At 38.0% G+C, this 26,077-nt stretch overlaps 1 protein-coding gene across 37 annotated transcripts in view; it reads left to right on the top strand.

Moving 5' to 3' along the window:
* The window catches only part of LOC126277939 (synaptopodin-2), a 388,910-nt gene that overhangs the window by 314,812 nt on the left and 48,021 nt on the right, over positions 1-26,077 (top strand). For all 37 annotated transcript variants that reach the window (XM_049977868.1, XM_049977848.1, XM_049977858.1 and 34 more), the window contains 2 exons: positions 185-358; positions 24,570-24,661. In XM_049977868.1, coding sequence (XP_049833825.1) covers positions 185-358; positions 24,570-24,661 — 266 coding nt within the window. The remainder of the gene's footprint in view (positions 1-184; positions 359-24,569; positions 24,662-26,077) is intronic.

Below are 26,077 nucleotides of genomic sequence, written 5' to 3'. Positions count from 1 at the left end.
ACAACTTTTACAAGTTTTAAGTTCATTAGGAAAGATAGAAACATTAAAATTAAAGCAATAAGAATTTTTTCATTTTGTTTGCAGGTTATCAACTATTTCCAGCAAAAAATTAAATGTAATGCAAAAAGCGTTTCCATACATACTTCATTTTAAAGTATCTAGGAAATCCTTTTTTTCTTTTCAGGGAGAATGTATGCATCATCCAGCTTTTATTCCCCAAACCACCCAACAGTTGAAGATCAAGTGGAGTTAGCCAGGCGCATATCAAATTCTCTCAGTGATATTAGCAATCAACAAAGCAAGGGCCAGTCCATGTATGTGAATCGTAAGAAGAGATCAGTTAAATGGGTCCATGAAGGTAAGATTTCCTGTTATCATGTTTTTCCTCCACAAAAAGACCATGTGTCATTTATCAAACGTATATATATATATTTTTTAATAATTTTAAAGCAAAAAGTTATACCTGCTGCTACTTAACATTAATTTAATGATGTAACCACATACCTATGGTATTACATGTTTGACATAACCCTGGAAATGAATATTATTTCTTGTGAAGAGTTACATTCATCTGACCATTAGTACTTTTATATTATCAGGTGTCTACTAATGACTAAAATGTGATCATATTTGAGTACATTAGTAATTTAAGGTCATGAGTAATTTCGTATCACAATTCACTATATATACACTGAGGTTCAGGATCCAAAGAAGATAATAAAAAGAACTAATCTTCTGTGTCAGGAAAATGAACTCTGAGAACACCAAAAATAAGCTTTAGTAATCTAATTAAAAATCTGTTTTAAATAATTATTATTGTATATTGCGTAAAACACGTTTTGATGTCTGGTTTGGAATTTCCAGACAGACGTTTTACAAGTTCTGGAAGCTTAAAAATTTTCTTGACAGTTTTTGTAGGATACTTGGATCATACATTCAAAAGCTTGTTATGCGAAAAGAATACTAGGAAGGCTCAGCACTCAAGTTGTGTTTTTGTTGCTCCTAAAATACTATATATAGCCCTACTGGCTACACTGCTGCCAACTGTGGACTCACAACAGAAAGAGGAGAGAGTCAGAGAGAGGAGAAGGGGTTTTCCCCAGTGGTGGTAAATAGCATTTATAGCAAAGCTATTTCAGAATGCCTGTTGCTTTGTCTGGGCCTCTTAGTGTTCAACACTCTGTGAAATAGTTCAGTCAGACACACAGTGCAGTGAGGAACAATGTAGTGGACAGTGATGACAACACGTGTGGGATGGATACCCTGTGTAGGGCCACCTCCACCACCTGGTACCCCCACCTATTTACCAAAGAGAAGGCAGCCCTCATCAGGAGAAGGTACACAGATCATATTGTGAGTGGTGTATTTCTCTCTCTGCAGCATAAAATGTTGGGAATACATTTGAAGAAGTGAATAACAGGCTGTTATGTGGTAACATTCAAAAATATTTATGTTTAAGATATGTGAATTATTTTATTAATTGTTTGCATAAAAACTTTAATGCTTGTGGTGTGTTGCAAGATTATAATGTACTAACATTAAAACATACGGATTCATAGCATCATAAAATACTGCATTTCTGACAACTAAAAGGCCAAAAGAGTAGCTGAGGGAGGAATTACACTTTTCATTCAGACATATTCTACCCTCATTAGTTTTCTAATAGGATTATCTTTTTCATAGTACCTTTTTTAAAGCTTAGATGTTTTCTTGCACCATGTTTGTTTCTAACTGAAACGGATATGGGAAACTTGGTTCTTTACTGCAACATCACATGTATTTTTGGACAGTACTTTCCACTATATAAATAAATTCTAGAAAAAAATATGACATGAACAAACAGAGCAGCTGCAAAGATGATTGTGCCATACTTATTTTTAAAATATTTCTTCCTTTGGGATAGCAGTGCACCTTATATTAATCAGCTTATAATGCTATTCTTCTTTTCTGATTCTTCACACAATGCATTGTACTCTTTTTACTCATAAATGGAGTGACAGACTTCTGAAGAAAATTAGTGTTTGTTATTTGGTACATACCCAAATTACGAGCTGTTAATAACTTCATGTTAGCAGTTGTCATATTATTACAGAATTAACCTGTTCTTCAGTGTGGAGCAGAGTTACTCAATATAGAAGTGTCAATTTCTAGAGAACTCCTATAGCACAGTGGTCTATGATTAAGGGCCCAGTTTTAATGCAGATTTCTTACCTTCTGGCTGACAACAAACAGTGACAAATATAGGCACCCATACATGTAAGTTGTGCTTATTGACGAATTTGTTGAGAGGCACAAGAATCATACTTGTTTTATTTTAAGTATAATTTTACTGCTGCTAATCATCATACCTTCTGGTCATTTTCTATCATTTTTTACAGTAAGTGATTCAAAAAATGAAATACGGTAGATGGCAGATTAGTGTTCTTGGTGAAAAGCTGTGTGATAACTTGATACTCCTTTCAATGACATGGTGCACATAGTTCACTGAATAGATAGTCTCTTCTCAGTTTCTTTTAACTGTAATACGGTTAGACATTATAGACACATAATATGGAATAACAATAAAACCAACATTTTTTATCTGTGTGTTTTCCTCCTGCATTGTGTTAGTTCCTAAATTTTGTTAACCAGTGAGCCATATTGTTAAATTTGTAATTATTGTATTAATTTGTAATATATGAATCTACTGCTTGCACGGTTTGTAAGAATGCCTACTAAAATCCAAAGGTTTACTTGTTTTCATAGTGTTTGTGTTCAAGATTCAGTTAATTCACATGAATTAACAGCTCAGATTTTTCATTAATTTATTTTGGAATAGTGGTGTCTTTGTATGTTTATATTTTGATTGGGAGTGTGTTGTGGTAAAAGTAACCACCATTTATTGGCGACTTGTCAGTTAAATGAAGCTGTGTTTCTTGTATGTAGTAATCACTCTTACACCTTGTATTATAATTTGTTAAATGAAGCAGCACAATTTATGTTTACTTGCATGATTGTTTCAAATATATATAGTGCAGGAGAGTTAGTACTAATTTTCTGAATGGATTTTTTCATGACTGTCTTGTTGTAAATTAGCTGTGCTCCTGAATGCTTTCTTCTGTAGTTTCTCCACTTTTTGAACATGGGTATTTGTAGCATATCCCCATATTTGGATGCAGTGTGATAGGTGTGGGTAAATTGGATAATAGCACTTTGTAGTATATCTGCATTTACTGTTCTTGATGTCTCCTCATTATGAATATATTTGTATTTGTTTTTTAAGCAGATTTTATTTATGTAGTCATTCCCTGTAATATGCATTACATGGCTCAAACATTTAGAGGAAAATGTAAATCAACTCAGTGAGAAATATTGACACCTGTACACCAAAACATGTCACTTGGGACAAGTGGTGGAATAAACCTTCTGGATTGTTGCATCTACATCTGGTGCTATGCTCTAAAGTGTGTGCCAAATGGTAGTTTTTATTATATCATATATTTTAGTTTCTTCTTGATCCATTCATGGATGGAATGTGGGGAGAGTAACTGCTTATATGCCTCTGCATGAAAGCTGTTATTGACCTGATTATATTCATACTGTGTCTCCTCAGGAGCAGTGCATAGGAAATTGATGAATGTGTGCAGCTTCCAATCTAAAAACTATGTCTTAGAATGTTTAAACTAGGTTTTGTGATAATGAAATGAGATTTTTAGTATTCTCACCATATTATCCCATGGGCAGTCTTGTGACTGTTTGTGCTACCTCCTGTTAATCCAACGTGATATGAACCTCACACTCACATGAGGACTATTCTGCTACATCTGATAGAAATGATTTGTAAGTAGTCACTTTCACAGAAAAGTGGCAGTTATCCCGAATCCTATCTGTACACTGAACTCCACCATTTGCTTTATCTAGAATAAATCTTACATGATCATTGCCCATTGTACTCTTACACAGTCATGGTAACTGAATCAAATTGTAACCCTTTGATCTTATATTACATTTTTATCTTTTGTGAAGTAAACATTGTTTCGTTTCTCTATATTAACAGCTAGCTGCCAGTGTTTATATTAAGTTGATAGTTTATTCATGTATGGATGGATGTTGATCCAGTATTTATCAAATACTAGGAAATTTGATAAAAATTTACTCTCATCTCGCAGAAAGCTATGACTTTATGTAGATGACTCTACGTAGCTGTGATTCAGAAAATATTCTGTTTCTATTTTATGTTCATCTAATATCTGCAGACTTCAATAACGGGTGACATATTCTCTAAGAGAATCTAGTTGCTCAAAATCACACTTGATTACTAGTTTGAATCATAAATAGTGATCATCTTCAGGTCTGAAAATAAAATAAAATGAAATGAAATGAAACATTAAGAAATAATTATATCTTTAGATGATATAGATAGAAAAAAATTAAAAATTAAAGACATTAAAATTATACCTACATAGTGAAATTACAAGGATTAACGTTGGCTAAAATATAAAATACATTAAATATTAGCTGATGAATCAAGAGTAGTGAAAAGTCACGATTATTCAGAAAGAAAAACATAAAGTCTTACAATAAAAGTAACAGCACCGAAGTATGCTTGTGAGTGGACTCCATGGTATCAGGCATGATACTGAACCCACTTTGCAGGATGCAAATCCATAGCCATGAATGATGGGTAGGGGGAGGGAGGAAGGTGGGAGGAGAGTGAAAATGCTGATATGTGCACTATGAAAGCATAACAGAGAACTGTCTATTAAAAAGAAAACAGATAATGAAACTTGACATTAATACATGATACAGCTCGTTTAGATTAATAAATAGAATAAAACACTGAACTAAAATGTAGTGCGTGGACAGTTTCCGCCAGATGGCATCTGAGGTGTATTGGGCTCATGTACACTGAGCTCGATCTGCTTGTGGCCATGCTGCCAGTCAGCCAGTCACCAGTGAGTGCAGTGAGCTGTTTAGGTCTTGTTCTGCCAAGTAGGGCTGCAGAGAAGGTTGTGAGCTGCTACTGACTGGGCTGTCTGAGTACAGAATTCTTGTAGTACACTGAATTTTTGTAGTCAAATAGGAGATTAAGACTATATCTGGCTCTTTCAGGTGATGTCCATGTGTTTAAAAAGTATCCCTTAAATACTGTGTCTTAAGTTTTGAGATGTGTATCTATTGGTCTGACAGAATGGTAAGTTTCATTCAGATTATCTCCAAATGCTGTCTTATTATTTCATCATGCTGTGTGTTCTTTAAACTGGGTCTCAAAAGATCTACCACTCTAATCTATATACTGTTTGTGATGTTATTGCACTTTATCTTATAGACTTATGACACACTAAATTTGCAGCTCGAATTTATATCTACCATATTTTATCCTAAATCAAAGAGTTTAACTTACGCAAAATCATTTTTAAATTTGTATAACAAAATTGTTGAGTTATTGTTTGTGACACCCTTGCTCCATATTTTACAGGCAAGTGCTTTGATTTTTGCACTTGATGTTCATTTTTTAACATAACAGTCTGTTCTTCATATGTGCTCTGTTTTAATTTTTTGAAATATTTAATTGTTTGTGTTAGTTGATGTAGTAAATCTGTGTACAAATATGCCACAAAGTGAAACCCGCTATTTAATCAAAAATAGCTACTGGTGCGCAAAAGGTATCTGTAGGAGAAACAATGGAGTTAATAGAATTGTTGTAACTGACAACGGTTTACAGTTACTCTATTGTTATGGTAAAATTTACCACCAATCAGATCTAACAGCTAGTAATGCCCTCGCTAGTGTTATGCAGAAATATTTGTGAACCATAAAGAGCAGAAATTTTTCAGTGAAAATCCAAAGTTTGCTAGTGAAATAATATACTGTCGTCCATGTGTGGATGATTTCATCTTATTATTCAAAGAGAATGTAAATGAAATCATTTAAGGTGTCATGAAGCTTAATGCTTTTCACCCCAAGACAAAATTGCTGTTCAACCCAAATGCAGGAGGTGATCAGTTTCCTGTATTTAATTTCACTATATAAGATGCTAAGCACAGATCCAGCATTTATGAGAAACTCACTTGCTAAGATCTCATTACATCCCTTACATTCTGGCATCTCATTGTATATGAAATCCCACATTTTTGCTCCTTAATTAACAGACTGCTCGAACTACCATTTTGTGAGCAAGATAGGAAAATGAAATAGCCATTGTTAAAAAAGTCTCTGTGAACAGTGGTTACATGCTTGAAGTAGTTACTGAAATGTTTCAGAAAATGAAAACAGAGTACATGTAGAGAATAGACGTTAATATGTTTAAAAAATGAGCGTAAGTACATAAATCAATATATATATGCCTGTAAAATGAAGAGGAAAGATGTCAGATACAATAATACAACAATTACAGAAAACAGATTAAAGAATATGCTTTTGCACAAGTAAAAATCTTTGATTTAGGTTAAAACATGATAGAAATAAATATGAGCTTCAAATTAGGTGTGTCAGGAATCTCTACAATCAACTGCAATGACTCTCATAAACAGTATATTGGTCAGAGTGGCAGAACTTTTGAGATCCAGTTTAACCCCATAATATAAAATCATGAGTTACCTCGTTTGTATTATTTTAGAAGAGACTTAAAAGCCTGAGTACACTTGGGCAACTTAAGAACAGACCTTCACAAAAATAAAACTCTTCTTATATCAATTTCAGCACTGATAGTTAAGCATTTGGCCGCAAGAGAGCATCTGGCCCAACATTTGTAGCCTGGCTGCTGTCTTGCACTTGTAGCAAGGCTGTCATGTTTTTGTTGAGGTGGTTGCTGCTATATATTGTCTTTATTGTGTGCAGCTTTGGGTACTCAACAACAAACCACATGCTTTCAATCTCTTTCCTGTATTGCTGTCTAGGCAATGCTTTCCAAAATGATGTCTACAGTGATCCTGAGTTTGGCATGGAATTTGGCAGCTCAGAAAGTGAAGAAGAATGTGATGTTACTGTATTAGGGACTGAAAGTAATGGCAGGTCATCATTTGAGTGACAAGAACTCTTCATTGTTATGAGATAAATACATTCAGTGTGCTCCACCCAGCTCCTCCAAGATTTATGTTCACAGGAAACCATTATGAAATACATGGTTAGACTTCGTAGCTACACAGAAACTAAGAAATGACTTCAAGTTCAGGGTATTTTAGTGAATGTCCAGCACACGAGTATGTTCAAGGATTTTTTATTGGTGTTCTTCACAAATTCTGTAACCCATTATTTTGCTTTTTAAATTCTACCTTTATATGTCTTTATGTAATGTCATTCAGGATAGGATGTTTTCCTCAAATAAATTTTTTTAGCATAATTTGAAAAATTGTTATATTAAGGGGTTGAAGAACACAGTACTATGAAATAATAAGACAGCATTTGGAGATCATCTGAATGAAACTAAACTCTCTATCAGACCAACAGAGACACAACTTGAACTTTTACACATGACATTTAAAGGACATTTTTTAAACATATGGCCATCACCTGAAGGAAACAGATAAAGTACTTAATTTCCAGTGTAACTTCAAGAATTCAGTGTGCTTCAAGAACTTTGAGGCTGTACTTAGACAGCCCGATCAACAGCATTTCACAACTTTCACTACAGCCCCACTCAGCAGAACAAGACTTAGCAGCTTACTGCTCTTGCTGGAACTTGGCTGAGTGGCATCATGGCTGCAAGCAGCCCAACAGACTCCAGACACCATTTGGTGAAAACTGCACATACTCTATGTTTTCGTTTAATGTTTTATTTTGTTTACAATTATAAACAAGATGTGTCACTAATTAATGTTAAGTTTTGTTATTTATTTTCCTTCTTAATTCCAGATCATTTGTATTACCTCTTTTAGAGACTTTTTTGGTATATTTTAATAATACATATACCAGTATTTCCTCTCCCCTCACAACTTCATCCCTCCCCTACACATTATTCATGATTATGGACTTGCATCCTGCATAGTGGGTTGAGTGTGTTTCATATCATGGAATATGCTTACAAGCATACTTTTGTTATGTTTCCTTTATTGTACAACTTTGATTATATTCTTCTTCCTGAAGATTTGTGACTTTTCAGAACTGATAATCAATCAGGTACTCTTTTAGGTATATGTTTTAAACATATGGCAATCTATGTAATTTCAGTATGCAGTACAATTGTAACATGTTTGCTTTGAAATATCTATATCATTTAAAGCAATAAAACAACAGAAGGTGTAGGATGAAACAACAACAATATGGAAAGGACAGGCTGATACTCAGCACATAGAGGAGCCATCGAGTCACAAAAAGGCACAATGAACACTGCCAAAGTACTTAAGCTGTCAGACAGAGTTCTTCTTCCAAAGTAGAACACACGTGCACACACCCACCCATCCACATACATACACATACACACGCACACACACACACACACACACACACACACACACACACACACACACATACACACACACACACACACACACACACACACACACACACAAACACACACATTCACATAAACACCACTCACACTCACATGGCCACTGCTTCTGCGTGCTGTCATGGCAGCCGGGCCCAAAAAATTAGTTATTTATTAATCTTTTTTTACTTTTAGACCTTAATATGACCATTGCTTATGATCAAAACTAGTAATAAAGTGTGAATCTGTGCAATGTAATGACTGTAATGAAATTTTTTTAATCTACAAATTCATACAAAATGTCAAGTGTCATTATTCTGTTTATTGATCTGTAGCAGTTGTAATCTTTGCAGCAACTATGACTTACGCATGTGACAAAATACACATAATATTAGTTTCTCTGCTGAAAAATAAATTGTAGAACGTGAAGTACTGATGTAGTAAATACTACATTTCTTGTTGTTTATGTCACACAAGGTGTACAATCTGTTCCATGTGCTCCTTTGTTGCTGTTCTCTAAGGCATTACTCTACTCAGTGTCCATTCTTTCTCTCTCTTCCTGTGTTTCCTTATCACTGTCCAAACTGCTTATCCTCTGAGGCATTCTAGCCAAAACAGCCGGTGATAGTGGTCATGTGTGGGTGAGGTGTATTTGCTTGTGTGAATGTGTGGGTATTTTTCTTTCTGAAGAAGGCTTTGGCAAAAATTCTAATGTGTAACAGTCTTTTGTCATGCCTGTCTGCAACTAAACAGAAGCAATCTACCCTTTTCATAATTTTGTTGATATTCCAACCTAGACTTTGCAATATGCGTGCTTATGGCTGAAGTTTCTCAGTATTACCATAAGTAAACCTTAGCACAAGTTCATATCATATCATAAATCAGAGAAAATTTAGTTTAAATGAACATCAAGGTAATGCTAGGATTATATTTTCTGTAGAATTTATTCATCATACATTCATCTGTTTATTTATATGATTCAGTGGCTGTCGAGATTCAAATTTAATGAGAAAAGTGCACTCAGACTGAGCATTAGTATACAAGTTTAAGCAAATTTTATTCTTTACTATAGTCCTTTACAGTTTTTGTTCTTCTCATATATACTAAATTATGATATTTTTTACATCCTTGTATGTGTAGAACATACTTACACCCTTCAGTCGGTTCTTGGAATTTGTTTTTGGTACACATTTTATGATGGTACTCATGTATTGAGAGTCTTGTTGTTACATGTGTCTGGTTCCTGCAGTCTCTGACCCAGCTGTCATTCAGCATGGCTGGTGTGTTGTAAAACTCTTACATCTATTTCCTTCTTCTTCTGATCTATGAAGTTAATCACTTCATGATATGGTCCTGCGGAAGGTAGCCAGTGGGGTAATCTGATGTTGTCTATGAAATAAGTCTTCTCCAAGAGTTCGTGTTTAAGTCGAGATGATCCTACTCTTATAAACTGTTTCATTAATATCATCTTGACTTTTTGTGTTCTTTTCATATCACCAACCCTTAATTTTCCCCACATGATATCTATTCCATATACTATGACTGCCACTTAGAATAGTGGCATTGTTGTGCTTGTTGATATATTGGTAATGTTAGGGATATTGTATGAGATTTTAATCGCTGCTGCTGCTCTTTCCTGACTTTGTATGCCAAAAGATATTGATGTTGTCTGTAATGTAATTTCCAGGTATTTATACATCTCTACTATTTGCAGTGGTTCACTGTATGGAGTATAATGTCCTAATTCAGAATCATACTTTGTTTGCCCATCAGCCCTCATTGTTTGCTGTTGGGATGTAGTTATTTAATATGTACTTGTGTTGAGAAAAAATAGAACAACATTTTAAATAACTGGACATTTTTCTGTAATGAATGTGCAGCTTTACTTTCTTAAATATTCCACTGTCACAGAATTCTGTGTCCACCTAGTTATTTTGTAGTTTTAAATGGCTGTGGAAATAGTTTTTATTTGGAATTGTTTTACAATTAACATTTGATGGTACTAATAATAAAATAAAAGTATACTCACTGAACATTGCATTCAGGGGTTTATTTTAACTAAAATGTACATTATAATTTATTAGAAAGTTTCAGGAAATATGCTCTAATGTCCACTGCTCAAAACTTAGAATTAAAATAAAATAAAATAAATTAAATATAAGTAAAAATCAAACAAAATACTCACAAACCAACAATTTCAGAAAGTTACAAATTATTTGATACAAAATTTATTTCAGCGGTTCTCAGTATTTCCTGGGTATCCTTTTGATTTACTGTAATCACTGCCTTGACTTTGCACAGCGTGGAGTCTACTAGTCAGAGATATTCTGTGTGAACATTTTGAGCCTTGAATTCATGATGGCTTCTAACAGCTCCCTCTCATTACTGAAATTCCATCATGAAACCATAATTTTTAGTCTTGATCACAAGTTCTCAATCAGGTTGAGGTTGCAACTTTTGCCAGCCCACAGTTGGCATACATATGTGATGTTCAGCAAACCATTTCACTTGATTCTAGTGCTGTGCTGTGCTCTCTTCCTGTTGTTGTAACCTTGAAACCTAACAGAGGACAGCAATTTCAACACTGAGACTTCTTCTTGGTACTTCTTGACATAATGTTGCCCTGTGATACTTGTAGACCTTCAGTGCCATGTTGCATCATGCGGCCCCACACCATGACACTGATGGTATGTTTGATAGTGGCAGTCAACAAGTCTTTGCCTGGTTGACAACAGATGTACTTAATTCCATTACTTCCAGAGAAGCTGATCTTAATCTCATCATTCCAAATGCCTCTAGCTCAGTCTTCTTGTGTCCACTCCCTGTATGGGATTCCTTCCCACCTCTCCTGTTCTATCAGACACACAGTCTACACAGCATCCTGGTCAATCCTTATGCCACTACCACTTTCAACTCCTTGCCATAGGACTCATAACCCCATGGATGACCCAGGTGCAAGACTTTCCCGATTCGCTCACCAAGCACATCCTACTCCAGTCCTGCCACAGGCAGGTGTTGGGAAGGAGGATCCAGATGGCACAGATTATGAAGCAGCCATTGAATTTAAGCATGTTGTGCTCAGCAGCGTGTTGCACCACTGGGTGGTCAGCTTTGGTAGTGGCCATTCATTCTGTAGGACAGCTGATTGGCAGCCTTGCCCACATAAAATGCTGTGAAGAGATTACAGCAGGGCTGGTGTATGTTGGGCTGCTTTAAATGGGGTACCATTTAAAGCAGCCCAACATACACCAGCCCTGCTGTAATCTCTTCACAGCATTTTATGTGGGCAAGGCTGCCAATCAGCTGTCCTACAGAATGAATGGCCACTACCAAAGCTGACCACCCAGTGGTGCAACACGCTGCTGAGCACAACATGCTTAAATTCAATGGCTGCTTCATAATCTGTGCCATCTGGATCCTCCTTCCCAACACCAACTTACCTAACTACATAGATGGAAGTTATCCTTGCAACACATCCTTCATTTCTGTGATCCTCCTGGCCTCAGTCTCCGCTAACAAAATATATCCACACCCTCCACCCAACAGTTTCCCCTTCCTCTGTCCTGTCACCATGTCCCAGTCCACTCCTCCATATCGTCTTCATTGTGTGCCTATGATGATACCTGGAGATGTGGATGGCTTTAAATTTATATAGTGTGATGTAACTGAAAGCAAACATAATAGTCACCCTCCAGCTGCAAGCATGCAACCTAGAACATTGCATGACTCATCTCCCAGAAGGGATTCAGTTTCACACTGTCACTGTTTGAACACAAAACTCATGTGGCAGGCAGAATAGTCAGTTGTACTGTAAACTTGATGAACATGCAATTATACAATGCATACACATAAAGAATTAATAAAATAATGATAAAAATCCAAGGGATAAATAATGTAGGCAAAATGTGCTGAATTAAATAATAACGTGCTGTGTGTATTAGAACTAAAGAAAACCCAAAGAAATCATGTACAAACTACGGCCATACAATTATGTCATGAATAAAACAACAGTTAGCAAGCAGAGTGATAGGCAAGGTTCTTTCGTACCGCAAACAAGTTGCTCTACCGTTCACACATGGAGTCTTGAAAAGTTTAGTCTGATATCTGAAAATTACACAAAAGTCTGAAATGCACAAATTCTAAGCAATCTATACATGTCAGGCACTCTGACCATACAAAATAACAGCAGACATTCCAGAAACCATGAATGAAACTCCAGTTGACATCTGCAAAAAAACCACTCTACTCATTCTGCCTGCTTATTTAAAACCTTGGTTATGCAATCTGCTGTATACAAAATAAAGCTTCTTTATTCTGTTTTACCGTAATATTTATAATTTTTTCGTACTCCATTTAATTTATATACAGGATGAGCATTAATAAAACCAACAAACTGCAGGAACAGATTCCTGACTGGAAATGGAGGAAAAGTGTCCTATGGAAATGCATCTGAAAATGCATCATTGACAGAGTAGATGGTGCTGAAAAATGGAAATTGCTCTGACCACATGCCCTCTCTGTAGCCCACAGATGACAGTTAGGCAGATTGGTGATGCCAGGGATGGTATGGTTGCTTCATCAGTAAAGATGACTGTTCACAGAAATCCTATAATTATGATGATCTGGTGCAAAAAATACCATCGATATACTTCCCATAGAGGGAAATTCACTGATGATAATCCTTGCACTCATTGCAGCTGATAGTAACCGCAGTGGTTGTCATGCAGGATACACATAATTATACTGTGGCTTACACCATGTTGGCGGACAACTTGCCTGGAACTTGTGCTAGGGTTTGTCTTAATATCATGTAGAACTCGGTCCTCCAAATCTAGTGTGTGCCAAGTCAACTCTCTCCCTTCATGTTCTTCTGTCTGAAAGGATCCATGATCACACAACTGCCCAAAAAGGGTTTGAAATGTTGGATGATGTGGTTGGTGTCCATGAGAGCACTTGTTTTGGTATTGCCGTGCTGCCTCTCTACTATTTTCACCTGTTTGGTCATACACAGACACCATCTCAGCTTGTTCCCAAAGTGAATACCTGACCATTCTCCTGCTTACAGTATGCTGCGTCAATCACACAGCCTGCAGCATACAAGGAACACATGGCACATGGTAGAGGAACTTTCATTCATCAGCACTATCCAGTGTGACAACGAAGCATTGCTGAATGCATGTGTACAGCACCTTTTTCCCTTCATTTCCAGTCAGGAATCTGTCCCTGCAGTTTGTCAGTTTTATTAATGTTCACCCTGTATGTATAAAATAAACATATTCACAATTTCTTACATATCTCTATCACATTCATTATTTGAATAGTTGTAGGTTTTTTACAAAAATTATGTAACTAACACTTGTACTGAGCATATGGTCCAGCTCAAGCCAAAAACAAGACTGACTTCTGCATAGTGTGGCAGTCCCATGCTCATAAAACCTAACCTTGTTAACAATAATAATTATAATGAGATATATTTGCACTAATGATTACTGCATGGTACTTATTGCAAATGGAACAAACAGCTGTTAATAATTTGTGTACATGTGGAGAACTCAGTTTTGACCAATGTTTCAATAACAATAAATAATAATTTGTTTAATAAATTATATGTGCTGTAAATGCGTCATGTGGCTCTATCAATATGTAGCTGAGGTCAGTACCTTTTCATTGGTGTGCTATATGCGGCCTTAACTTGTATGGAAATAGTTGTACAGTAGTTATAAGTAATAAATATTCTAACAGCAATGGTTCTTAAACCATAAGTTATATGACTTTGAGGAGGACAACAGTTCAAACCCGCATCCAGCCATCCAGATTAGGGTTTTCCATGATTTACCAAAATTGCTTCAGGCAAATGCTTTGATGGTTCCTTTCAAGGGCCATGGCCGCTTCTCTTCCCTATCCTTCCCTAACCTCAGCTTGTGCTCCATCTCTAATGACCACATTGTCAACGGGACATTAAACACTAACCTCCTCCTCCTTTTGTATGACTTTGGTGATAATTTTGTTAGAATCTAGAGCTTCTGCCAATTTTAAAAGTGTCTACCATTCCCATAACATACTTGTAAGTAATTTTAACAGTTTATGTAACTATATAGTTTTTTCTGCCTAATATTTCAGTTATTAGTCCATGGTGGCTTTCATTCCGTATTCATGTGGGATCTCATGTCACGACACCTTCATCATGACACACATCAATCCCTGGCCCAAAAGTACATAACAGTCCACCAGCTCTTGAAGCTTCAAATGACATCATATAAAGTAATGCAGCCAAGCCCTTGTTATGTCACATGCCACACCTAACGTGCTTCAGTGGCTGTATGTGCCTGTATGTCACATGCCTAGTCCTTGCACCTGCCACACCTCCCTCCCTAATTCCTAGTGTCTAAACCTGCTGCCTTCCTCTGAACCACTAGCTACCCATCCCCAATCCCTCCTCCTGCTTCCTGCTTCTTTCTCCCTGTACCTACCCCACCCAACACGACTCCTACTCAAGACACCTGCCAGACTGCCATCTCTGCATCGTGTGCCCATCCAGCACAATGTGAGCACACAGGTGTGTGTGTGTGTGTGTGTGTGTGTGTGTGTGTGTGTGTGTGTGTGTGTGTGTGTGTGTGTGCATCCTCAAGCTCATAAAAGGACTTTTCAAAAGGCTAGCAAAGTTTTCATTATCATTTGTATGTGCTTGTCGACAACTCGGTGCTTATACACCACAGTGAGTGGTCTCCGTTACTCTTCAAGCTTTCAGTTTTAATTTGCTTCACTGTACATAATTTGTTGAGTTTAGTTTCCTTATAACTAAGCAAGACAGGTATGGTCAGGTCAATGAACTGTAAATATGTTGAGAATGTCCTATGCTAAGTTCATTTTGATACAGCTGTTGTTCTGTGATATCATTGGAGTCAAACATTCTCTGTAAACTATGGCCTATAAACATGTTATGATCCATTTAGTCATTTCCATCTCCTGGTGACATGACATGATAGCCCTCCATGCACTCTTGGATATTGTTTTGATCCTCCACTTCAAGGTCACTCTGGTACTTTCTTCTCCTTGTTTTTCCTCTGTTCTTCTGAGCAAAACAGCTTTTTGAAGAAAGTTTTCTGCTCTTATGATATGCTCAAAATAACCTGCAGTTTTTGCTCTAATGATAATCACACTACAGCTCGTAGATGGTATATACTGTTTGCTTCTCAGTAAAAATCAATAATTACCTTTTCAGTAATTATATATGTGATGTACATTCTTTCATACTTATTTGAAAGAAAAAAATCATTTTGATCCTGCAGTCATTGTGAATATCAATAGAAAGGAATAATGACATTCAATTGCTAGTGGTCATTAATTTATATCAATAGGGAAAGTTGAAAATTTGTGCTAGATTGGGATTTGAACTTGGGTCTGCTGCTCACTAGGCAGATGTTCTGACCACTAAGCCATCCGGACAGCCAATAGACATCACAACTGCACAGACTACCCTAGCACACCTCTCGTCAGACTCTAGTTATGCACGTGCTATTGACATAGTGCTGCGGCTAATTATCCTCATTACTCTTGGTGTTTCGCTAATTCCCATAAGAGTTCGGGTACAGTATGCATCAGCACTGGATGGATCACTGGCCAGCCTCGTTTTAATTATGTATGTGCTGTATGTTCTTTGGGACATGTCAGTGCAGATGCATATCACACTCAAACTCTTATGGAAACCAGTGAAATGCCACAAGTAATGAGCATAATGGGCAGGGGCTCTGTGTCAGTAATGTATGGATAAGTTGAGAATTTGGGTCTTATGGGAGGCATGCAGTGTAGTCCATGCAGTTGCAATGATCACAGGGTGTCTGGATGGCTTAATGGTCAGAGAACCTACCTAGTGAACGGAAGACCCAGGTTCAAATCCCAATCTTGAACTTTCCCCACTGTTGTAAATCAATCCCCACTAGCAGCTGAATTTCATGATGTCTTTTTCAGTAATTCCCACAAAGTTAATTTATTTAATCAAATCTCGTGAGGTGTGTTCCACTTCTTTATATCTTTAATAAATTCCTTATTCACACAGATTTATATTGCTATGAGTGAAACTTGGTACTCTACTAAGTGCCGTGTGGTATGTCATATCGATTCTTGTAGTTCTAACCCACCAATCTTAATTGGTGTTTCTGAGCTGTGTGGGGTGATCAGTTTAAAATTACTGCACTATGTTTATTATACACCACTGCTCACTGAATAAATGATGAACAGTGCAGCAAATTAACTGACCTTTTGAATCAAATCATTCTTTTTTTTTCTCTCTTTCTCACATGCATATGCAGCAAATAAATGAATGTTGAACACTAACAGATTTCTAGAAAAGGATAATTAATTGCTGTTTGTGGTGTGAGTGTATGTGTGCATGTGTTTGTGTATGGAAGAAAAAGAGAGAGAGAGAGAGAGAGAGAGAGAGAGAGAGAGAGAGAGAGAGATGTTCATTAGTTTACTGAAGGAAGATTGTGCGTACGTTCAGCAAGTAATCATGCTAATTTGTGGAGCTTGACTGCTGCTCAAGGTACCTTGTCTTTTCATTGAGTGCTTTTGTATTTCTAACCCCATCAAGTTATTAACTCACCTGTTCTTCTAACACCATAGTTCTTGCTGTAATACTCTGTTACCCTGAAGGTATTTTTTGAGGTCTCACTTCTTTGTGGTCTTCACCTTTATTTTAGAGTAATCCTTTAAATTCTGCTTCTACAAATTACCACTTTTGGTACACTGTAAAATGCCAGTTTTTATTCCTAGTCTTTGTCAGTTCACAGATATAACAGTACCTATTATGAAAAAATATGGCACTGGGTAGCTTTCAGGTACTTTTATGCAGCATCTTGCATTGTTTCCTCATAATCTTCAAAATAATTCTTCTTCTGTTTCCGCGAAAGAGTTAAAATAGGACAAACAATATTATGAAAGGGATAGTTGCTACTCACTATATACCAGAGATGATGAGTCAAGGGTGGGCACAACAAAAAGTCTGTTGGAAAATGAGCTTTTGTCGAAAATAGACAATACACACACACACACACACACACACACACACACACACACACACACACACACACACTCATGCAAACACAACTCACACACACACACATGACCACAGTCTCTGGCAGGTGAAGCCAGACTGCAAACAGCAGCACATGGTCGAAGAGGCAACCGGGTGGTGGGGGTAAGGAGGAAGCTGTGGTGGGGAGGGGAGAGATAGCAAGTAGGGGTGAGGGGTAATAAAAAGCTGCATATGGGAGCATACTGAGATGAGGTGGAGAGAGGGATAGGGCAGTTAGATGTGGGTGGGAGCTTAGACAGAAGGTGGGGGGGGGGGGGGGGGGGCAGGGAAGGTGGGCAGGATGGAATAGTAGAGAAGTTAGAAGACTGAGGATGTGTTGGAGAAATAGAGGGCTGTGTAGTGCTGGAATGGGAACAAGGAAGAGGCTAGATAGGTAAGGACAATACCTAACGAAGGCTGAGGCCAGTAGGGTTATGGGAACATAGAATATACAGGGTGAGCACAAAGTCTTGCCCTGATTATAACAACTTATTACAGAATAACTATTTGACATCATAATTTACATTTGGTGCCTTTACATGGGTTAGTGGCAGTATTCCAGTTAACGCCAGGTGTTTCGTAACATGTGTTCTGTCACAGTACCCACAGCAGCTTGTATCCTAGCCTTTAGTTTGTCAAAGTCAGCAAGTGGTGTGACGAAGACCCTGTCCTTGAGCGGGTTGGCCAGGATGGTGGACTGTTCTTTCCAATCCACTGATCTGGAAATGTTTCATCCAGGATCCAGGAAATCATGCACTATCAAAGCCCAGTGGGGGGGGGGGGGGCTCCATTTTGCTGGAAAATTATCCATGGTTGTTATTCTTCTAGGCCTAATGAACTGTTGCAAAAGTCTAAGTAAATGTAAGTGGTAATGGATTTTTCCACAAAGAAAAACGGTCCAAAAACCTTGTTATGGATGAGGCTGCACCAAACATTCACTTTATCGCTGTCTCGCTGTAACTGTACAGTAGCATGTGGAGACTCTGAACCCCATATATGGACATTATGCCCATTTACCATTCCACTGACATGAAAGGTGGATTCAGCAGTAAAGCATATGCGATTTAAGTAATTGTTACTGCCATCAATGCTGACAAGAATCTCAGTTGCAAATTCAGCATGTGTCAGCAGCAAATCATTCGGTTGCAAGGCCTGCACAATTTTCTTTTTGTAAGCATGCAATCTAAGCTTTTCATGAAGAATCTTCACCACTCTTACTTGCGGTATTTGAAGTTCACATGATGCTTGATGAGTTTGTTTAGATGGGCTCTGTTGAAACGATTGCTGAACATGGTCAACAGTTGCATCACTCACATGGGGCCTGCCACTTTGAGGACAATCTTCAACGTTGCGTGTTTCATTAAACTTTGCATATGATCGTTTTATTGATTTAACATCAGGTGCTCTGCATCCATGAGACGCCCGAAAGTTACACTGAACATTGATGGGCGATTTTGTTTTGTGAAATCAAAGCACACATTGCACTTCCTCCAGCTTCAGTGCCATTTCACCAGCAACTGACGTGACCTAACAGACCGTATCGCTATTATGGAGCAGCAGTGCCATCTATTGGTCACAACAACTAGTAACACCAACCTATGTAATGGCATCAAATGTAACTTATTATGTTAAATGGTTATTCTGTTATAAATTTTTATAATCAGAGCAAGACTTTGTGCTCACCCTGTATTGCAGGCAGAGTTCCCACCTGTGCATTTCCGAAATGCCGGTGTGGGTGGGAAGGATCCAGGTGGCATAGGCTGTGAAGCAGCCATTGAAATGAAGAATATCATGTTGGGTAGTGTGCTGAGCTCAGTTAGTTGGTGGCCATTCGTGCACAGACACACCTTGTTGGTTGTCATTCAGGCATAGAATACAGCACAGTGATTGCAGCTTAGCTTGGAGAGCACATGAATGGTTTCACAGGTAGGTATTTTGGGATTTTGTGGTAAGTTCTTGAGGGAACAATCTGCTGAGGTCATTGGTCCCTACACTTACACACTACTTAATCTAACTTAAACTAACTTATGCTAATGACAACACACACACACTCATGCCCAATGGAGGACTCGAACCTCGGACAGGGGGAGCCTCACAAATCGTGACAGGCCACCACAGACTGCGCGGCTACCCTTTGCAGCCCACAGGTAGGATAGGTGAAGTTTGTGAATGGACTGTAGTAGATGTTGGTGGGAGGATATATGGGACAGACTTTGCGTCTAGGTCTGTTACAGAGATATGAGCCATGAGGCAAGGGATTGGGAGCAGGTGTTGTGCAGGGATGGACGAGGATATTGTGTAGGTTCGGTGGGTGGCAGAATAGTACATTGGGAGAGGTGGGAAGGATAGTAGGGAGGACATTTCTCGTTTCAACGCATGACAAGAGGTAGTCAAAATCCTGGCGGAGGATGTTATTCAGTTGATCCAGTCATGGGTAGTATTGAGCCATGAGGGGAATACTCCTCTGTGGCCAGTTGGTGAGACTTTGGGAGGCGGTAGTGGCAGGGAAATTATGATCTTTGAAGGACTTAGCATGACCTTGAGTATATTTTGAGAAGTACCACTCATCACTACAGATGCAACAGCCACGTTGACCAGGCTATGTATGGAAGGGAATTCTTGGTATGGAATAGGTGGCAGCTATTGAAGTGGAGTTATTGCTGGTGGTTGGTAGGTTTGATATGGACAGAGGTACTGATGTAGCCATCTTTGAGGTGGAGGTCAACATTGAGGAAAGTGGCTTGTTGGTTTGAGTAGGACCAGGTGACGCAAACGGGGGAGAAGGTTTCGAGGTTCTGGAGTAATGTGGATAGGGCGTCCTCACTCTCAATCCAGATCATGAAGATGTCATCAGTGAACCTGAACCAGGTATGGGGTTTGGGATTCTGGGTGTTTAGGAAAGGTGGTCCAAAATAGGTTGGTATAGGATGGTGCCATGCGGGTTCCAATTCCCTGGATTTGTTTGTAGGTAATGCATTTGAAGGCATTACATACCCACTCCCCACTATCCTTTGCACCTCCCCCACAGTGGTATTACACAACCCGCCAAACTTACACAACATCCTCATCCTTCCAAACACAACCACTGCTCCCAACCTCTTGCCTCATGGGTCACATCCCTGTAGTAAATCTAGAAGGAAGACCTGCCTCATACATCCTCCCTCCATCGCCTGCTCCAGTCTGGTCACAAACATCACCTATCCCATCCAAAGCAAAGCAACATGTAAAACCAGTCATGTGATCTACAAGCCGAGCTGCAACCATTGTGCTACATTATATGTGTGAATGACAGCCCACAAGCTGTTTGTGCGCATGAGTGGCCACCGAAAAACTGTGCCAAGGAACAGCTGGACCACCCCATTGCTGAGCACACCGCCCAACGTGACATTCTTCATTTCAGTGACTGATTCACAGCCTCTGCCATCTGGATCCTTCCCACTTAACCAGCTTTTCTGAAATGCGCAGGTGGGAACTCTGCCTGCAATATATTCTATGTTCCTGTAACCCTACTGGTCTCAAACTTCGCTAGTCATTGCCCTTACCCATCTAGCCTCTTCCTTATTCCCATTTCAGCACTACAAGGCCCTCTGTTCCACCAACACATCCTCAGTCTTCTTACTTCTCTCTTTTTCCATCCCCCCCCCCCCCCCAACCACCTTCCGTTTTAACTCCCAACCACACCTAGCTGCCATACCCCTCTCTCCACCTCATCCCTGTATGCTACCCACAAATAGCTATTTATAGTGCCCACCCCTCCCGTGCTATCCCTCCTCCTCCCCACCCCAACCTCCTCTTTACCTCCACCACCTGGTTGCCTCTCCCACCATGCACTGCTGATTTCAGTCTGGCTTCAGCTGCCAGAGACTGTGGTCGTGTGTGTGAGAGTTGCATTTGCACCTGTGTGTGTTGTTTATTTTCATCAAAGGCATTGTTGTCCAAAAGCTCACTTTCTGACAGTCTTTTTTGTTGTGCCTATCTGCAACTCAGCATCTCTGCTGTATGGTGAGTAGCAACTACCCTTTTCATAATACTGTAACATTCCATCCTGGATTTTTCATTGTTTAAAATAGGACAAAGCCTGTTCTGATACCTATTTCTTCCCTAGTGCAATTATAGAGTTGTTTTGTGTGCTGAAAATAAAATAATTTGTATATGTGTGGCTAACCCACATTTTCCACAACATTTAGAAACACTGATTTTGCTTTTAATCAGAGTTTGCTCCATTATGCTTGTTTCCTTCTTGAGATAAGGAGATTCTTTCACTTTCATAATTGTTGGTCTAGCTTCTCATGCAATACAAGTTGTAAAGATCATATGAGACAGGTCAAAGGACATAACATAACATAACATATAATACCAACAGAACAGTAAATAGACACTCATTCTTACAATCAAATTCTTATCAGTGTACATTTAAAGAACAATTACTGTTGAGTAATTCTTGTGTGAGATAGAAACAGTGCATGCTCTATTAGAAATGTTTTCTGTTTGCTCTTTAACATTGGCATTGAATCTGGAATACTTTTTTCCTTCTTCTGGCATGTTGTTGTGTAATGTGTGGCCAGGATGAAATACACTTCTCTGGTAATAAGATATACTGTAAAATTTTTGGTGGATATTTGATTGTTTTCTGATTTGTATACATTCTTGTTTTGCTTCAATTTGCAAAGTTTTGTAAGTAGTGCCTTATTAATAAAGGTTTCAAGGATATATAACGAAGGAACATTTATGACACCAGATTTAGTACTGTGAGGTTCAGGAGATTCAAGTTCTTTAGAGTCACAAAATATTCTTAGTATTCTTTTTTCAGTAGTTAATAAACCTTCAAGGGCATTCTTATTAGACCACTACTTCTAATCAGCCACAGAAGTTTTGGACCATTTAAAGTACAGCAGACCTGAAGAGCTAGAATGCGCAAAAACTGCTGGTAAAGCAAGATCTTATAGAATTAATTTACTGTACTCTTTCAGTATATTTTGATGTTAAATGTAGTGTGTGTGTGTGTGTGTGTGTGTGTGTGTGTGTGTGTGTGTGTGTGTGTGCACCCTTACCAGTGTGTGTGCTCATGTCTAAATGAGGTCCCACAATCTGTAGAGATTTTCTGGGTGAATAAAGAATTTGAGTTTTGTATTGTAAATACATTTACACCATTAATAGCATTTCCCTAGAAAGTGATCTATGATAAAGAATAAATAGAACTCTACATAGTATGCATGAATCACTATTAATTTACTTGAACATGTCTGTATTCTTAGAGCACAACACATTGCAAAGGGTCAACACAGTTCTGTGTGTTTCTTTGAAAAGTTACTTATATCCTATCTCATTTCTTGCTGGTGAGATGGTGCATGTGTTCTCTCTAGCATCAGAATCCACTAACTACCTTTTTACTCATACAATTGTCATTTTTTTAAGTTTTTACAAATGGCAGCTAGGTGGCACTGTTGGGATATGACACTGCTACTGTTTTAAAATTTGTCATTTGTTACTGTTAAAGCAATGTAAGCTCAGAAATTCCCCACTAATTTGTTTACACTGAACATTTAAAGAAACGGTGTTGTAAGTAAATGACATTTCCTCACAAAGTGTTTCATTCGATGTTTTTTTTATTTTTTTTATTTTTTTTACAATCTTCATTAAGTGTAACTAAGCAACAAAGACTCGGCTCACTTTGTTCAGCTTTTGGTAATCACTCACATTCAGAAGAATGCTGTTTGTGGTTGATTTGCAGAATTTCATCATGGTTGTGCTTCCATCAGTGATGAATTTCATGAAGATTGACCAAAAGCTGTTATTTTCCCAAAAATACATTGATGTTGTGTGCAATGCGATTGAAGAGGACTGGCATGCTACTTACTGTGAGATAGAGGCATCCTTAGGTGTATCAAAGATTGCTGAACGTTGAGTCTTGCATGAATGTTTAGCTGTGTGAAAGATCTGGCCTTGATCAATTTCCCACAGTTTGACAGACCCAGAGAAAAATGTTCAAGTCAGTTAGTGTCAAAAAACGCTCAAAAAATTTGATGAAGGTAAATGCATAATACATATACTACATTGCAACAGTAGCTGAAACTTGATTATATTCATACAAGCCAAAAACTAAGCAGGAATCAACTGACTTGGTGTTCCATGATTAATTGAAACCAGCAAAGTTTTTGTTCATGATGCACTTCCAAGAAAATGATTGCTTGGGTCTTTGGTTACACTGAACATCTCATAGACATTGCTTTAGAGGATCAACTGTTAATACTGAGTGATGTACAACAGTTTGTCTCATTTCCTGTACTCACCTGATTTATTGCCTAACGACTTCTTTTTCTTCTCTAATGTCAACAAAAATGTGTGTACAGAGATTTTAATGACCTCTAGTGGCTGTTGAATTCTTCCAAGGCCATGTTTTTGAGGCAACAACATCAGCATAGGAAACATTATCAGATTTGTTTCGAGTGCACACAAATATTGGTGAATATTAAAGGTGACTATTTTAAAAATAATAAAACCATTTGTACCATAAACTTTTTTAGTCATTGTTTTTGTAAAAATTTTGAAACACACCGATTTGTACCCTGTGCTGAGATCCTTGCAGGATGCTGTCAACTGGGCCATCTGAAATTATTTATTTATTATATTTTTTAATGAGGTTACAACTCCTCTGAGACCCCCACCTTCATAAGATTTTAAGACTTCTCTCTGTGCTTGTAATTGTTATAGCACAGTTGCAATATGTTTATCATAGCTACTACAAGTACCTAGAAACAATGCCCAATTCAGTTAGACTTTTAGTTGGAATTAAATAACTATCCATCCTGTGTGTCTGATATACAATGTAAATAAAAACAAGTGTAATTTCTTATCAAATTAACAACTTCACTTTCTTGCTTTGATTTGTAGAGGTGAAGTTGAATATGTAAAGAATAATCAAACTTCATTGGACAAATGTAAGTATCGAGAAGCGCACACTTCCCAGATTTCTGATTGTATAAAGTAAATGTATGTCCTCAAATTTATTCTACCAAATCTTATTGTTAATTAATGGAGAAAATTCTTGATACTGTGTTAATGACTCAATATTTTCCTATTTCCCCATAGGACAGGGTACAGGCAAGCTCAGTTCCAGTGAAGAATACTCCGAAACTACTGATGAGAATTTGTCATTCAAAATACCAAATGTGGGTCCACAGGTACGTCTGATTGCTTGTAGACTAAAAGGAATGTGTATAATATAAATTAACAAAATATGAAATAAAAAATGCAAAAGATATGCCACTATGAATATGAGTTAGTGCTATGGAAAATACCACAATGCATGACTAATCTTTCTTAGAAGCACATACAAGAGAAAGCTGCTTCAGAGTTCAGTTTTCATTTTTGAACACCTGACATACTGTGGAACTCGATAGAATCTAAAAATAAATTGTGTCGTGTGGCCAAGCAGAGCGGAGCGTTACTTAGCAATGAGTATAACAATGTGCTATGCCTAGAGAGAGGAGGGGGGGAGTGGGGGAGTTAGTAGTTGGTTTACTCTCCTCCACAGACAAGAAATACAAATTTATAATATATAAAAGTTGTCACAGAATTCTGAAAACAATTGAAAAGGTAATTTATTGAAAAAAATAACAAAATACGAGGGTTGCCCAGAAAGTAATGCACCATTTTTTTTTCTTCAACTATTCTTTACTGAACATAATGAGAATTTTACACATTTGATCTACACAACCTATTTTTCCACATAATCTCCATCCTGTTCTATGGCCTTCCTCAGCACGAAGCCAGTGCATGTATGTCCTGACAGTATAACTCCTTGTCCTGGTGGCAGAGCCATTGCTTCACTGTGTGAATTGCCTTCTCATCATCCTCAAAATGTGTTCCATGAAAGGCAAACTTTAATGGCCCAAACAAATGGAAGTCTGAGGGGCCTAGATCAGGGCTGTAGGGTGGATGGGGTAACACTGTCCAACCCTGTTTTTTGATGTGTTCTGTGGATCATGATCTTTCCAGAGAAAGCAGTTTCTTTGAATTTTTACCTCTGTGTGGAGTGGAAATGGTGCCATTCAATCAGCTGTCATTTTGTTTTGGGCTCAAAGTGGTGAACTCAGGCTTCATCACCTGTCACAATCTGGGAGAAGAAGCACGTCTCCTCCCCTTCAAAATGTTGTACAAATCAAGACAAATGTTTTTTCTGTGCAATTTTTGATCCACCATTAGGTACCAAGGGACCCATCTTGCACACACTTTTGAATATCCAAGAGTGTGGATAACTGCATCCACACTTCCTTTGCTGATTGACAGATGTGGTGCCAACTGCTAAGTCATAATGCATCTCTCCTTGCGAATGACTACATCAGCTCGCTGCAAAATGTCAGGTGTGACAGCCGTTGATGGTCTCCTCGACTGCTAAAAATCATGGAGCTCTGCCGAACTGCCTTCTGATAATCTGACCCTCAGTGACCAGCAACTAACTGTACTTCTGTCGACAGCAGATGCTCCATAGATGTTGCACAAGCGTTTGAGAATTTCTCAGCAGTGAGAAATTCAATGATTGTACATTGCTTGTAACCTACATCACTTGTAGATGTAATTTTGAAACAATCCTGCAG

Source organism: Schistocerca gregaria, chromosome 1 (assembly GCF_023897955.1).
Source record: "Schistocerca gregaria isolate iqSchGreg1 chromosome 1, iqSchGreg1.2, whole genome shotgun sequence".
Classification (NCBI taxonomy): Eukaryota; Metazoa; Arthropoda; class Insecta; order Orthoptera; family Acrididae; genus Schistocerca; species Schistocerca gregaria.
This window is presented reverse-complemented; position numbering and strand designations above follow the sequence as displayed.